Source organism: Syngnathus leptorhynchus, chromosome 4, assembly GCF_054491065.1.
Source record: "Syngnathus leptorhynchus isolate UIUO chromosome 4, UIUO_Slep, whole genome shotgun sequence".
NCBI classification, from domain to species: domain Eukaryota; kingdom Metazoa; phylum Chordata; class Actinopteri; order Syngnathiformes; family Syngnathidae; genus Syngnathus; species Syngnathus leptorhynchus.
In genome coordinates this window covers 10,940,063-10,953,727 of record NC_141198.1, presented here as the reverse complement: position 1 = coordinate 10,953,727, position 13,665 = coordinate 10,940,063, and the positions used below count along the sequence as shown (strand labels likewise).

The 13,665-nt window shown below is 41.6% G+C and overlaps 2 protein-coding genes across 6 annotated transcripts; both read right to left on the bottom strand.

The window, feature by feature from the left end:
* Positions 1–37: 37 nt before the first annotated feature.
* aifm3 (AIF family member 3) lies at positions 38–6,865 on the bottom strand. Of its 5 annotated transcripts, none has more exons than XM_085909927.1 (19): positions 6,276–6,865; positions 6,093–6,202; positions 5,913–6,022; positions 5,787–5,831; positions 5,622–5,718; positions 4,336–4,448; positions 4,036–4,122; positions 3,852–3,943; positions 3,643–3,773; positions 3,349–3,464; positions 3,181–3,263; positions 2,981–3,047; positions 2,567–2,630; positions 2,172–2,248; positions 1,832–1,949; positions 1,670–1,768; positions 1,527–1,602; positions 1,322–1,426; positions 38–1,037 (listed from the first exon to the last, which is right to left on the bottom strand). In XM_085909927.1, the coding sequence occupies exons 1-19, from the start codon at positions 6,689–6,691 to the stop codon at positions 995–997; spliced, it is 2,049 nt and encodes a 682-aa protein (XP_085766053.1). In that variant the 5' UTR covers positions 6,692–6,865; the 3' UTR covers positions 38–994. The 5 variants fall into 5 exon arrangements, with proteins under 5 accessions (XP_085766053.1, XP_085766054.1, XP_085766055.1 ...); XM_085909928.1 differs by having other exon boundaries at positions 1,832–1,940; XM_085909929.1 differs by lacking the exon at positions 2,981–3,047 and having other exon boundaries at positions 3,192–3,263.
* Positions 6,866–12,636: 5,771 nt separating this feature from the next.
* cldn26 (claudin 26) lies at positions 12,637–13,469 on the bottom strand. The gene has a single exon (XM_085910775.1). It carries the CDS (start codon positions 13,291–13,293, stop codon positions 12,637–12,639), a length of 657 nt encoding a protein of 218 aa, XP_085766901.1. The 5' UTR covers positions 13,294–13,469.
* Between the last annotated feature and the right edge of the window lie 196 nt (positions 13,470–13,665).

Sequence of the window (13,665 nt, the reverse complement as noted above, 5' to 3'; positions counted from 1 at the left end):
TTTGAATTAGCAAATGGATTCATGGAGGATTCTGTGAAGCAGAAGACCTTTATTTCAAAGTTATAAAAATCCCACCCATACGCCATTGTAGGAAGAACAATATATATATATTTTTTTCAACATTCCGTTTTACCCTGAAGTTCTGTACATTACCAGTGTCTTGAATTCATACGGACAGAACTAAAGAAGATGTAATAACTGGAAAATAGAAATGAAACCAACAAATTTCTTTCTTGAAAAAAAATACAGGGTATCCCATGGAGGCCACAAACCTTAGTTCCCTGAGTTAGTAATAAAACATCCCACTGGAGGATACTGCTATAAGCAATTAGCATCATCATGATCAGCATCCTGTATTGTGCTGGACAATACTTAAAAATTTGCCATACAAGCATGAATGTCGAATCAAAGGCATCAAATTTTGTTGACTAATCTAGCAAGACAGCCAATAATAAAATATAGATTTTTTTAATCAAGAAAAGATTAAAGCTGCGTTTGTCTTCCACAATCACACATCGGTTCACTTGTACATTCAAATGAGATCGCGTACAAAAATGTCATCCTGTTCTTGTATTGGATCTCATTGGATTATGCATGTGAACCTACCGAAGGGATCTGTGAAGACTATCTTAAAACTCTATCATGCAAGGTAAGAGACTCAAATCATCTCAAATAGAAGTTCTATTTATAGTTGCAGTGCAGCGCATTCAAGATTACAGCTAATATTGTTCATATAAAACGCCAATGCACATTATAAACAAAGTGTACATGTTGATGACAGCTGAATCCACTATTGCTTGAAACATGACAAGTCGAATCGCCGAGGTCTCGCTGACTCAGCGCTCTCAGATCAGAGAGTCTATCTGTGACGTTTCAGTGTCTTGAACAGTCGCAATCTTCAGAGAAGGGATAGCTGCCATTTGTCTCCGCACCATTTAGTATCTGCATCCAGAATTCCAGTGCACGCTTGGTTCATGCGTGTGTACATGTGAAGTTATTGGGAGCCCTTGTCAATCAACCAGGAAATGTCTCCAGTCCTGCATCAAACAGCCAGCAGAAACATAATGGTCCAGTAATAATATCTCCCATCAAAACTACCTGATGACGTCTTTACACTTATAACCTGAGTCATGCAACTGTCAACTTTGTGCAACTCAAAATGTTTCAGTAAATCAATTCCAGTCTTCCATTTGTCATGTGATGAAAGTCACAAGTTACTGCCTTCACATTTGTCACGTGTCCCTTCAAAAGCTCGAGAACTCAACAGAATATAAAGACTATTATAATCACAACCGGGTTTAAGTCTTGGATCGGGACTTACTCGACGTCTCGTTTCTTAATGGTCTTTCCGGATCCCAAGACCTCAGCCACTCGGGACACAATGGGATCGTAGTTCATGCTGGCCACTGCGACCACCTCCTCGCTTCTGTGAATGAGGTCCAAGAAACCATGTTAATGTGTCAATGAATTCAAATCTCTACAGTAATAAATCAAGTTGCATAACTAAAAGAAAAACAAACACTTGCCTGGTGTAAAATGCCACAAATCTCAGTTCATCAAGATCACCTTGAATGATGACATCATCAAATCCATCCCCATAACCTTGCCACAAAGACGCCTCATATTAAAAAGAAATTCTTCACACACATTTTCCAGCTAGGCCTCACACCTGCATAGCGTATGGTCTTCCCAAACATGGCTGACCAGAAGTAAGGCACTGTTTTCACCTCAGTGACTCTGCCCAGCATGTTGAGAGCTGCGACTCTTCCTGTTGTAAGTAAAACTTCAAAAGCATGACCTCACCAGGTTAAAACAATCATGACCCACTCACCATGCACGTGAGCCATTTGCCAGTGAGGGATGTTAACCTTCTTATTGTTGCGTGGCGGGAATGGAAAGGTCACCACATCTCCCCCAGCGAAGACCCCGTCCACATTTGTCTGCATCATCTCAGAGACAGCGACACGACATGTCCATTTGACCTTCAACCAACGTCTTCAAAACAGTCTACGTGCCAAAGAAGCCCTCGACAATGCCAAGGATGCCAATAAATTGATCGTATAATTTTTCTTAGTCAAATTTGACACAATTCCTCCATACTGTTTTTTTAAAAGACAACTTGGGTGAAGAATTCCGTCCACCATGTAGCAGGTTGATGTGTGGCAAAATACCTTGTTGACAGTGATGAAGCCCTTTGAATCCACGTGAATGCCGCTTTGTTTCAAGAAACTTGTTGCAGGAACACATCCTGCAAGAGAGAAGAGCACACTAACATGCGGGTGTAATGTTTCCCGTTTTCAACATGTCAGTTTTGTCGAGTCAAGAAGAGCAGCGTTTGTCCAAATAGTAGAAAAGAGAGCAACTTTTCATCCTGGAACTATACTGTATAAAATCTGAGGGGGAGAAAATGTTTGCTCAGCTGCCACTGGCTTTTAGAAAGTGCCAAGTCACGTGTCAGTCCAGTTATTCTTAACATCTCGATATTAGATAAGAAAAAAACCTTACAGATGGGATGCTACCTGAAATATTTCGCAATAAAACTGAACCTGAATATTGACTCGCTCACCCGCTCCAATGACACAGACATCGGCTCGCAGCACTTTGCCACTCTTCAGCACAACCTCCTTCAGCTGAAGGAACAAAATACAGATTTCACCAGCACGTTTTTTTTTTCGAGCAAGAATTGTACGCGCCTATAATAAACATGCAAAAAGTCAAAGTAACAATTCACATACGTTGTCAAAAATAGATCAGTCATGGAAAATGGCGCCCGATAATAAATAGACATATTTTTAATATTAAAAGTCTAACAAAATAAAAATGAAAAAATACAATATAAATGAACAAAAATAAAATACAAATCAATAAAAATAAATATTTAAAATTAAAAATATTTCATGTCAATACTACACTCAGTTTCGTTTACAGCGGGCCGCTGCCCTTATAAGAACAACGGCAATAGAAACTCGAGAGTGCTAACTATTTTCTGTTGCAGTCCACTCGCACTTGGGCCAAGTAATCCAGTAGACGGGGCTGCACCTACAGGCCTGGGAGTGGAGCACCATGTTTTCTTTTCAAGCAGGTCAGACAAATTTCGTATTATTCTAATTCAGATGATGACACGACTGCTGTGTGACAATTTGATGATGTGAGTAGTGCAACTCATGCTGTGTCTCTCACTTTGTGAATACCTGTCCATGATGGCCAATCATCTCTGATACCTCATTCAACATGTAGAACTTCACCCTGTTTGCTTCAAAGAGCTGCAGAGAACATCAACACAGAAATGAAGGTGGACTTTGTAGTGGAAATAGCAGTAGCTATATTTTCAGTTGATAGTGTACATACCTTCATTAGGACTTTGCCTACTTTGTCACCAAGGGCTTTTTTAAATGGGATTGACTCCATCCCAATGATTGAGACAGAGTGGGCCTTGTCAGTCAGAGCGGCAGCTACCTCCATACCTTCACAAAAAGAGAAATGAATGAGAAACATGGGTTTGTGACAGCATTCGCTTTTCTATCTACCAACTCCAAACGGAATTGAATTGAAAGGGTTCGATAACATTTTGAAATTGTAGCTTTTCTATCAAGCAACTCCAAACGAAATTTTGAAATCAACATTCGACACTCAAGCGCTTACCGACAAAAGATGTTCCCACAATAACAGCGTTCTTGTTGTTTGCCAGCCTCGCTATGCTGTTAGCGTCTTCAGGTGTTCGGAGGTGAAACACATTCCTGACATCTTCGCCCTTGTAGTTGAGAGGTTTGGGTCTTTTAAAGAGCAAATTCAAATTAGTGGATTATTGCAATTAAAACCAAAAATCATGAGTCCCCCCCCCCCCCACTAACTTGTTGCCTGTAGCGATAAAGAGTTTTCTGTATTCCATCTTCAAGCCTTCTTCAAAGGTGATGGAGTGTGTCTTCACATCTATGGCCACAACCTGCAGACAATACAAGCGTCAACTTTAAAAAGTATACAAACTGTTGTAAAATCACTATTTTAAACTGCAACTCTCTGATTGTGAGATTTCACCTCTTTTTCTGTGAGCAATTCAATGTCGTGATCCTGCAGGAAGTCCGTGGAACGCAACCTCAGCTGTTCCGCTGTGCTGTCTAGGGACTGAGGGGTTAGTACATTAGTGCTGAATGCATTTATTAAATAGAGAGCTTGTTAATGGAACAACTTCTCTCCCACAAGTTCCGAGTCCAACAAAAACAATCTGGGGATGTTATCAAGGCCATCATATCTATACTTGCAGCAACTATTTTTTTCAAAACAAAACATGAATGCCTTGACCAGCTCGTTCTACATACGACTGTTCTGTGTACAAACCTTACTCAGTTTTGGCCTGTCATAAGGAGGATGTCTGTCCATGGTGCATATGATGATGCGGTCTGTAAATCCCTCTTGCCTCAGCGTCTCTGCACACACTAGACCTGCTGGACCTGCACACATGTTGACTTTCACTCATTGGGCTGCAAAACCCCTGATGAATTGCTTGTGGGCGGTTGATGACTTCATTTTGACTAGCATGGAAAATTGGATTTATTTCAGTTGTTAAAATTTGTTTCCATGGACTGGATTCATGATTTGATTTGTTTTTAAATCATTTGGTGAAGATAAACACCAAATATCCAATCGCAAAATAATAATCATGAAAATTTGAGGTGTCAAAAATGAATCGACAACTAATCGATTATAAAATTAATTGACAAATTAATAATCAAATAACAGTTTAGAGCCATTCCTTAACTTCACATTGTCGCAATCCTCAGATTTAAGCCATTTTCAAATGTATCGAGATGCATCGGTATGGTATAATACACCGAATAGTATAGCATGCTGCACTTTTCTGATGCCACGCATACGACCCCTAGTGGCCGTGAGTAGTACAATCTGACGAGACGCTTTATAAATAGTGGATCCTGCGAACAGTGGAACCTCTTAAATAGGAACACCCATGAGGTTGCACACTTTGGAATGCAAACAAAAATATGAAATGTGCCTCCAAAGTTTGCACAGAGTTTAACTCGCCGTCACACTGACGTCAAGCCAGATATAAGCACATCTCATGAGATCTGCATCAAACCACTTCATGCTGCCTGCATGGTTTACTTTTCTTTTTGGTTACTTTTGAGAAAAGGAAGACCGGCCTCGATAAGCGGAGAAATAATAGACAGCGCACAGAAAATATATTCTAATATTTAGATTCAAATATGGTAGACTTCAGGAGCAAAATGACAACAACAACAAAAGAAAAATACTGTTGATTACAACTCATTGTTTGGTACACGACTCACAAATAGTTTAGGGTGTTCAGATTTGGGCTGAAATTTCAGGATGATGGTGTTCACATTTTGACATCATGAGACGTCTTGGAAATGCATGGGTCAATTCATGGATCAAATTTCTGTTGTCAATGCAAACATTTTGAATTCCTCCCTAAAATACTTTGGAAAGTTGGACATGTGCATTCAAAAGTTTAGGCAAAGTCAAATGAAGCTAACCCGTAATAGCTATCATTTTTGGTTCATCTTCAAATTTCACTCAATGGCCAAAACACCTAAACTTGTCCCTCATCATTTACGTAGCGAAAGAAGAGAGCGGGACACACTGACCTGATCCAATAATTAGAACATTAGTGAAGGCTGTGCTGGAATTAATGACTGCAGAACATCTTGCCATGGCCTTTGACCGTTTCTGCAGCTGAAGAGCCTGAAAAAGTTGTAAAAGTCTCAATCAGTTGGTTTATCATTCTCCTTTAGTTCCTGCTGCTAATTCACCTGCTTGTTAGCTCGGATGATGACCTTGTCCTTTTCAACTTTGACCTAAAGTAAACACGCATACTTGTGTTACACACACGAAGGCAGGAAATGTGTCAAGAGACGCTTCGAAACTGGGAAGGTCACCTGGAAGGTCGGCAGGCTGTCCAGGCCGGGGAAGTCTTCGATGTCGCCCGTTGCGATGTTGAAACAAGCGCCGTGCCACGGGCAGCGCACGTGTCCTTTTGACAGCACACCTTGCAAACCACACGAGCCGAGAAATCCAGTCAGGTCACATGGTAAGCGGTCTTCAACATTCTTATTTACCTTTGACGAGCGGAGCGCCGTAATGTGGACACTTGTGGCCCATTGCTGAGAACTCGCCATGTTGTTTAATCAACAACGCTCTGCCACTTCCCAAGTCGACCTCTCGCATCCTGGAACATAATATTCATCGATTGACTTCAACTTTTTGGTTGCTGTATTTAACATTATGTTTCCTCTGCTCACTGTCCATTTTCCAGATCCTTGACATGGCAGACGGAGGCTTCCACATAATCCCGTGGTTTGTGGTAAGCGTGGAGCAAGGTGGAGTCGTCATCCGAACTGTGTCCGAGGGCCCCGTTTGGTCTGCAGTCTGCAAAAGGACTCGCTTTGCCATTAGGTGAAAGGCCATCTACCTCTTTCTCGTTTTCCAGGAGAGACAGTTCCACTTTGACTTCAACTACACAACACAGAAATTGCCCATTTAGCAAATAGCGGAAAGCGTGAATGAGCATTGGAGTGACTTTTTTTTGTCCTCTCTCATTACAGGAGCGATTTTCAGCTAAGAGGGGCTGGCGTCTGGACGCAAATAAAGGACAAATGAAGTCTGACATCTCCACAAGTGGAACAAATGAAAGCAGGAAAAGGGTGACTGGATTCATTTAAAGGGCAAACATGTCCACCTGTATTTGCTTTTCTTTTAGTTAGCTGTCATGAGGAATTTCTGAGTGATTTATTTGAAAAATGAGTCCTTTAAAAGTGTCGTCAAGTCGTTTACACTGATTTATATTAAAATCAAAGTGAGCATGAAAATATGGTTGAGTTTTTTTTGTTTTTTTTTTAAATGTAGCAGGCTTTATTTGTTTGGCTGGAAAATGTGCTCATTGTCCAGGTCTTACAAAGTAATCTGGCTGGAATTTTCTCCTGCTGAGTAAGTCTTAATTAAAACAAATGGAAAATCGTAATAGTGTGGGGAAAAGGAGAAAAAAAAAAAAAAAAAAGCACGCTCTCTAGAGTTGAAGGGAATCTGATGGACACCTTGCTAAAATGAGACATCGGGATACGCACACATTTGTCAGTAACAATTACTTTAGTGCAAATAGTTTCTTTTGTCAGGAAATTAGTTGAGCCAGGGTGACCCAATGCAGCTTGGACCAAGATTTATTGAAGGGAAAAGGGAGTTGGAAGGGAAGAAGGTGGGCAACGAAGACACAGACGAGAAAGAGACTCACGGCCAGCAAACAGACAGACCGACAGACAGAAATCCACTAGGACACGGATAAAATCCTGACCATGAGCCTCCTGACAAGACCGGGGGGGGGGAAACTAGACAACAGGATATGGGACAGAAGACAACAATAGACACCGAAAGGGAGCAACACTCGGGCAGGGTTTAAATACACAAGGTAACAAGAGGAAGCGGGTGACAGACATTACGGTAACGAAGGGGTGTGGCTGAGGGACGTTACAGCCGGCCAAGCGTCTCTGGCACGGCCCATGACATATATATATATATTTTTTTAATTACCTACAATAATGCACGCTCATCTTGCAATCAGGCCAGAAATTCAGGAACTCAAATAGCACACACACATTCAATGTCACCTTTTCATATTCATGTATATGTAATCCGCTTGAGTAAAATGCAACAATAGCATTAAAATTCCTCCTCCGTGAAACACTAAACTACAAGTAGAGTAGGTTGGACATAAAAGGCTCTGTATGAAGGCGGGTTGGTATCCTTAAATATGATGCCAAATGGAAAGCCGCTAAAATAGAGTGGCTTCCTTGATGAGATCAATATTTAGCACATTTACTAAATTAGTTCTTAACTAACTCGTTGACCCAGGAAACAAAGCTGGTGTCGGTCACCTGGTTTGGGTTTGGAGAAGCATCCTCCCATGGTGCGCTCAGGATTGTTGGAAACCGAGGGGGAGGTGGGAGGGAGGGGGAGAGAGAGATGAGGGGACGCGACTTTGGTTCGGATCCTCTACCCACGACTGCAGCGGTGTCACAGAGGTGAAGGGATGAAAACCTGCAGGTCCACAATGGACATTGTCAGTCCCTCCACATAATCTGCATGGATACAAGAGAGCATCACATCAGCAACATGTCTGCACTTTTTCATCATTTGTGAAACAATCACAGCACATTTTTTTTCTTCATGTTTGCTTTATTTCACGATTGTCAAAAGGAAAGCAATTCCGCTCATTGACAACAGCAGTTCACATCTCGTATATTGCAGAGTTAAATATTAACTGCACTTCGACACCTATTAACTTTCTTGTCACATTAAAGGAAAGCGAGGGGCCCCTCGAGTTTCAACATCTCCCATGTTTTGTTGCCAAATTGCGCTCCCATCTCTTTCCACTCCGGTACAGCGGCTCCCCACCGAGCTCGGGTCAGTTTGAATATGTGCGACGTGCAGCCAACGTACAGCCGTCCATTAGCAAGTCAAGTAAAAACCAAAAGAGCTACTTGCTATTCTGAGCACATCTTAATGTCCTTGAACTTCAGCGAAAGGGGGGAAAAAAGTGTGCGAAGCTCAGTGGGAACGTGCACTGCAAAGTTCCAAATGAGAAGTGGAAAGATCTCCCCCCCACTGTGACCGGCTTCGTCTGCTGCTGAGACCGATCAACTTTGCAAAGTTACTTACGCGTGAAACATACCTTTTAATTACATACTGCAGCAGTTTTACACTGAATTCACCAATCCTTTGAAAGACCGGTGTATTGTAAATACTGTATTATTTACAACTGTGTTAACGTAATAGGTATACTCAATTTGATTGAAGGCATCATTCTTGACTGCATTTAATTAAGTACTTGTTGCCTTCCCTACTCTTGTCGATTGTCCATTTTACGATTCAGGAAAAAAAACGACATGGATGTTCTGGGCTTGTTCTCCTTACACTGGTACTGTTTGTTTTGAAACTAGACAAGTATAATTTTCCCACGAAGAAACTAATAAAGGCTGTTGCCAATTCTATGAGAGCACAATGACAACATAAAGTTAAGAGAGCTAGAAAATGTCCAACAGGAGCTTTTATATGACATACAACTTCAAAAAGTTGGTTGGTAAAAGATTTTTGACTGACCTTGCTACATTCATTTTTGTGCCACATGTAATATTATCCTTAATCACAAAAAAAGATGGCACGTGTCAAAGAAGAAGAAGCAACTCTACCTGGCCACTTTAGCTTTTATAATATAAAGAGTGGCTGTATATTTTTTTGGGCCTGAGATTTTTTTTTCTCCAAACTAAAGTAGGCTCAGCAGATTTGTTTGTCACAACATATGACGCAAATGGTCAAATGGTTGGTCGGGCCCCGTCCCCAAGCAATGCTCATAATCCAGTCTGCAATGAAGCTGTAACTTTCACTCATTTCCCTACAAATGTAAAACCAGTGAGAGGAATGTCGGGGGGAGAATTAGCAGCTTGGTTGCCCGATCCATAACCTGAGTGTGACCAAGAAAAACAGGAATGTTGAGCAATGTGAAACTGAGCAGAATGTCCACATCTTCAAACAGAATTACATTTGTGTGAAATTTCAGGATGAAGCTAAAACAAAGTAGCTTTCGTCGTGGTCTCATTATGTCACATCGATAACATGATGAAGACAACTGTGTTGAATATCAAATCTAAGACGAACAGGAAATGCCTTTGTCGATTCATGGTTCAAACATGAAAAGAGCTGTTCAAATGAACTAAACCGTTCAATTACAACTGCTTGTCTGGTATGTTGGTCCTCATACTCGGTTACTGACCGGGCCTGCTGATGAAACTCTTTGCAATCCAGCCACATAGTAAATAGTTGACCATACCTGTTTCTCTCAGTTCCAAATCCAATTGGCTCATAAAATACAAGATAAGGCACTTGAATCATCCCCCAATTGCATTAAAAGTGGTGTCTCACCATGCTGTCTGCTTTGATTATAAAAGGGTTTAACATGACGGTTTTCATTTTATCTTCAAATAAGAGCTTAAAAACAGGAATGCCTGTCATGACACATCTCAATTTATGTTAGCGTCAAGGTTAATGTTCCCGGTCACTGTGGTGTGTATGAAGTAAAAAATAAATAAAAGAATCAGACACTTCATCTTCAAGTCTAGGTTTGTTGCGAAGTAAATTGCTAGGTAAATTGATTGACGGCACTAGTAAGGGGCGGTCAATAAATGATCAAATAAATTGAGGGACCTCTACCATTCATTCTTTGAGTGATATAACAAAATAGTTGCACACTCTCTGTGACTTCATGGACAAGTCACATTGTACAGTTTTAAGCCTCTATTCTACCCTATACAACTGTTTTCCTTCAAAGTGAACTCATAATCTCACAGGAATAAACTTCCATAAACATTTTAATTTCTACAAAATATTTTCAGTTTTCTTGCTCTGAAAATTTAAATTAGAGTTTACAGAACTAATTGTTCCTTGTATTATAAAGATCCATCTCAGCAAACTGTTTTGGAACAACAAATATATTTTAAAGTTGATTGAATTAAAAAAAAAAAAAATAAGGCTTTTCATTTAGCAGCTTTCAAATCCAAAAGTTCTCCAGCAATATAGAGTTACTTTCACATCCTGCTATAAACTAATTAGATGATCAAAATGTGTCAAGCAGAGCTTACCAAAGAGAGCCGTGGTCATGAAGCAGGTGCATGGAGCGGTGCAGTGCAGAGAACATATTTGCAGCAGTCCCCAACAATCCGCTTCCTCTGTGGGACTGTTTCTTCTCCTCTGGAGTATTCCCAGTCCGTGAGTCCCTCCTTGCTCCTTCTTGATGCAGCACAGGCTCTGGAGTGTGTGTGTGTGTGTGCATGTGTGTGTGTGCGTGCGTGCGTGTGTGTGTGTGTGTGTGTGTGTGTGTGTGTGTGTGTGTGTGTGTGTGTGTGTGTGTGTGTGTGTGTGTGTGTGTGTGTGTGTGTGTGTGTGTGTGCGCGCAGCAGGAGTAGACTGGGCCGACCGGTCGTGGGAGTTGCTCTCTTTTGCTGGCCGAGCCTGCAACTGCAGCACAAAAGATCTTTGCCAGTTTCTTAGCTGTATGCAGTATTGATGGAGTTGCTGAGGGGATGCTAACACAGCATGAATTCACACCGTCCCCTCCACCTCCCTCCACTCCTCTTGCACCCAAGCACACACATACGCACTATCTCTCTGCCCCCCCCCCCTCTCTCTCTCTCTCTCTCTCTCTCTCTCTCTCTCTCTCTCTCTCTCTCTCTCTCTCTCTCTCTCTTTCTCTCAGTCTTTCTCTCTCTCTGTCTCTCTCTCTCAAAGAGTTTCTCAATGCACGGCTTTTGTTTTTGCAAATAGAAGCGTGCAAATGTATTAAATTTATTAGTGCCCACGAGTGCAGGAGTAATGGTTTACCCATCGTTCATGCTTTCGGTCTCTGATTGGTTGTTTTTCTTCAGGTGCAGTGGTTTGGTTACAAATTCAACTCAAGGCGCAAGCTAGGGATAGAGAGGGCAGATTTATTTCACAGATCATTCTAGTTATGTGCTTTACTCGCAGGTCATACTGACTGATCGAATATATATATATATTTTTTTTTGGGGGGGGGCATTTTAAATCTCCCCCACCTCACACAAGTGCTTTCATGCTCTTAGATTTGGCGCATAAGATTGCCTTCCCCTAACTACTACTACAAAGCTAAAAGCAGTAAAATAATTCCCATGCAATACAACAATACTATTGAAGCTTCAATTAAAATTCACATGATGAACCCCATGCAAATTGTTTTGACACGGGAGGCTGATAAAAGTGCAGCAAGACAACAGCTCAGCGCTCAGTCAGACACTTTAATTGAATTATGCTACATCAAGATTGCTTTGAGTGTAAAAAATATCGAAACGACATGCAGCATCAGCTGCCATCAGGTTGCCGTGATCCCTGCCACTGTTTCTGCATTCAAGAATCAAGGAGGGAAGATCGATATCCTGTCAGTCAATGTCAGCAAGATGCTGTGTGACATTTTGGGAATTGTAATCATCACTCCAGATTATTGTGCATTGATGACCTCCATGTACATGACCCCCCCCACCCCCTTCCTCAAGAAATTCAATACTGTATCACACTGCAGCTGTGGAATGCAACACATTTTTTAACACAGGGCTCATACCCAGCACTTACACATGGAAGAAAGCATAACCACATTCTGTCGATGTCAGCATTATATTGTATGTATTTAGAATTGCTTGGATGTAAACAAATTATTCAGCATTATAATCATGTTTGGGTTTTTTTTCTCCTGTGATTCACGATCATATAAATCAATAAAAGCCAGTTGAAACTAATGATGTAAGATTTTGACTCTCCAGTTTGCCTGATGTGGTACTATTATAATAAAAACGCCATCATTTATTGCATAAATCACAGTCACTCAGTTGTCACATTTTAATCCATTGCTTTGTCATAATTATCTGGAATTCAATTACTTAAAAAAAAATCTAAAACATGTCACAGTAGAATCAATATATGGAAATCAAAAATGAGACATCAACCAAGTCCACAAGCTCACGAGTCCAAGTCAGATTTTAATGTAACTATTCAATTCAGTAAAGTCAAAACCGATTCTCTGATCGGAATCATTTTTGGTTACACGTTTTACAAAACCTCGGTCTTGCGGTATTGTCGTATCCTGTGCGTTACGTGTGGACTGTTGGTCACACTTGTTGTCCGCAGCTCATAGTCGGCCATGCACACGGCTATGAAAAACAAAGTGCCCCCGGTGACCAAAGCCAAACCTCCAAACCAACCAGAGAAGATGGCCTCTCCATACTCCCAGCGTGGCATCACGTCAGGAAAACCTTGATCCCAAAACTCCACAACAGTGGTGTACGCCACGATGGACACCGGAGCCAGTGTGGTGATCCCAGCCACCCAGGACAGCACCCCGGCCAGGATCAGGAAGCTTCTCTTCTTGGCACACTTGTCCAAACACACTTGCACCCCATCCAGTCCTGGCAGGGCGAAGAGCAGAGCCAAACCCCCAGTGCATATGGACACCAACATGAGCACTCTGGAGATCTGCAGGTCCACAGGAAGTCCCAGCAAAGAATCGTAGGCCTTACACTGCACGCCGACCTCCTCCGTGTAGAGGCACATGTGCCACAGTCCCGAGTACCAGTTTTCCACTTCGTTCAAGTCTGAATTCATTGTTTTCCACAGTGGAAGGAAGGTGGTGATGAAAGAGGTCACCAGTCCCCCAAAGGTGACAAAGACTGCCGTCCTTTGCATAGTTTTGGTGGTGAGGAGAACCATCACTGCCTACTGCGCTGTGCCTCGCAGAGGTGCGTTCTGAAAATTCACAGCCTGGCCCACCTGCTGATGTAGCCCCAACATTGAGGCTCAATTATATATAAAAAAAAAAAAAAAAAAGGGAGACAACTACTGTTTTGTTTCAGTGTTCAATATCAAGACAATGAACTCTGTTTTAAATGAAACCTAATAGGGCCGATGGCATCCTGGGCCCAGCTACCCTTGGATGAATGAAACATGAGTGCAGAAAAGAAGCAGCCGCTATAAAGGCCTCTTTCTGTAACTCATTCCAGCTTTGCCAAAGTCTAATTAAAATGTGGGATTTGACAAGACTCAAAGCAATGTCTTGACTCTCTGGACTAGGTTTTTCCAAAT

Excerpts from the sequence above, each read along its gene's own strand:
- aifm3 (XM_085909927.1), bottom strand. The coding sequence starts at position 6,691 with ATGAATCCAGTCACCCTTTTCCTGCTTTCATTTGTTCCACTTGTGGAG. Across the intron at positions 6,203-6,275 it reads AAGGATCTGGAAAATGGACA|GATGCGAGAGGTCGACTTGG; the intron begins GTGAGCAGAGGA and ends ATTATGTTCCAG. Across the intron at positions 3,944-4,035 it reads AATTGCTCACAGAAAAAGAG|GTTGTGGCCATAGATGTGAA; the intron begins GTGAAATCTCAC and ends TATTGTCTGCAG.
- cldn26 (XM_085910775.1), bottom strand. The coding sequence starts at position 13,293 with ATGGTTCTCCTCACCACCAAAACTATGCAAAGGACGGCAGTCTTTGTC.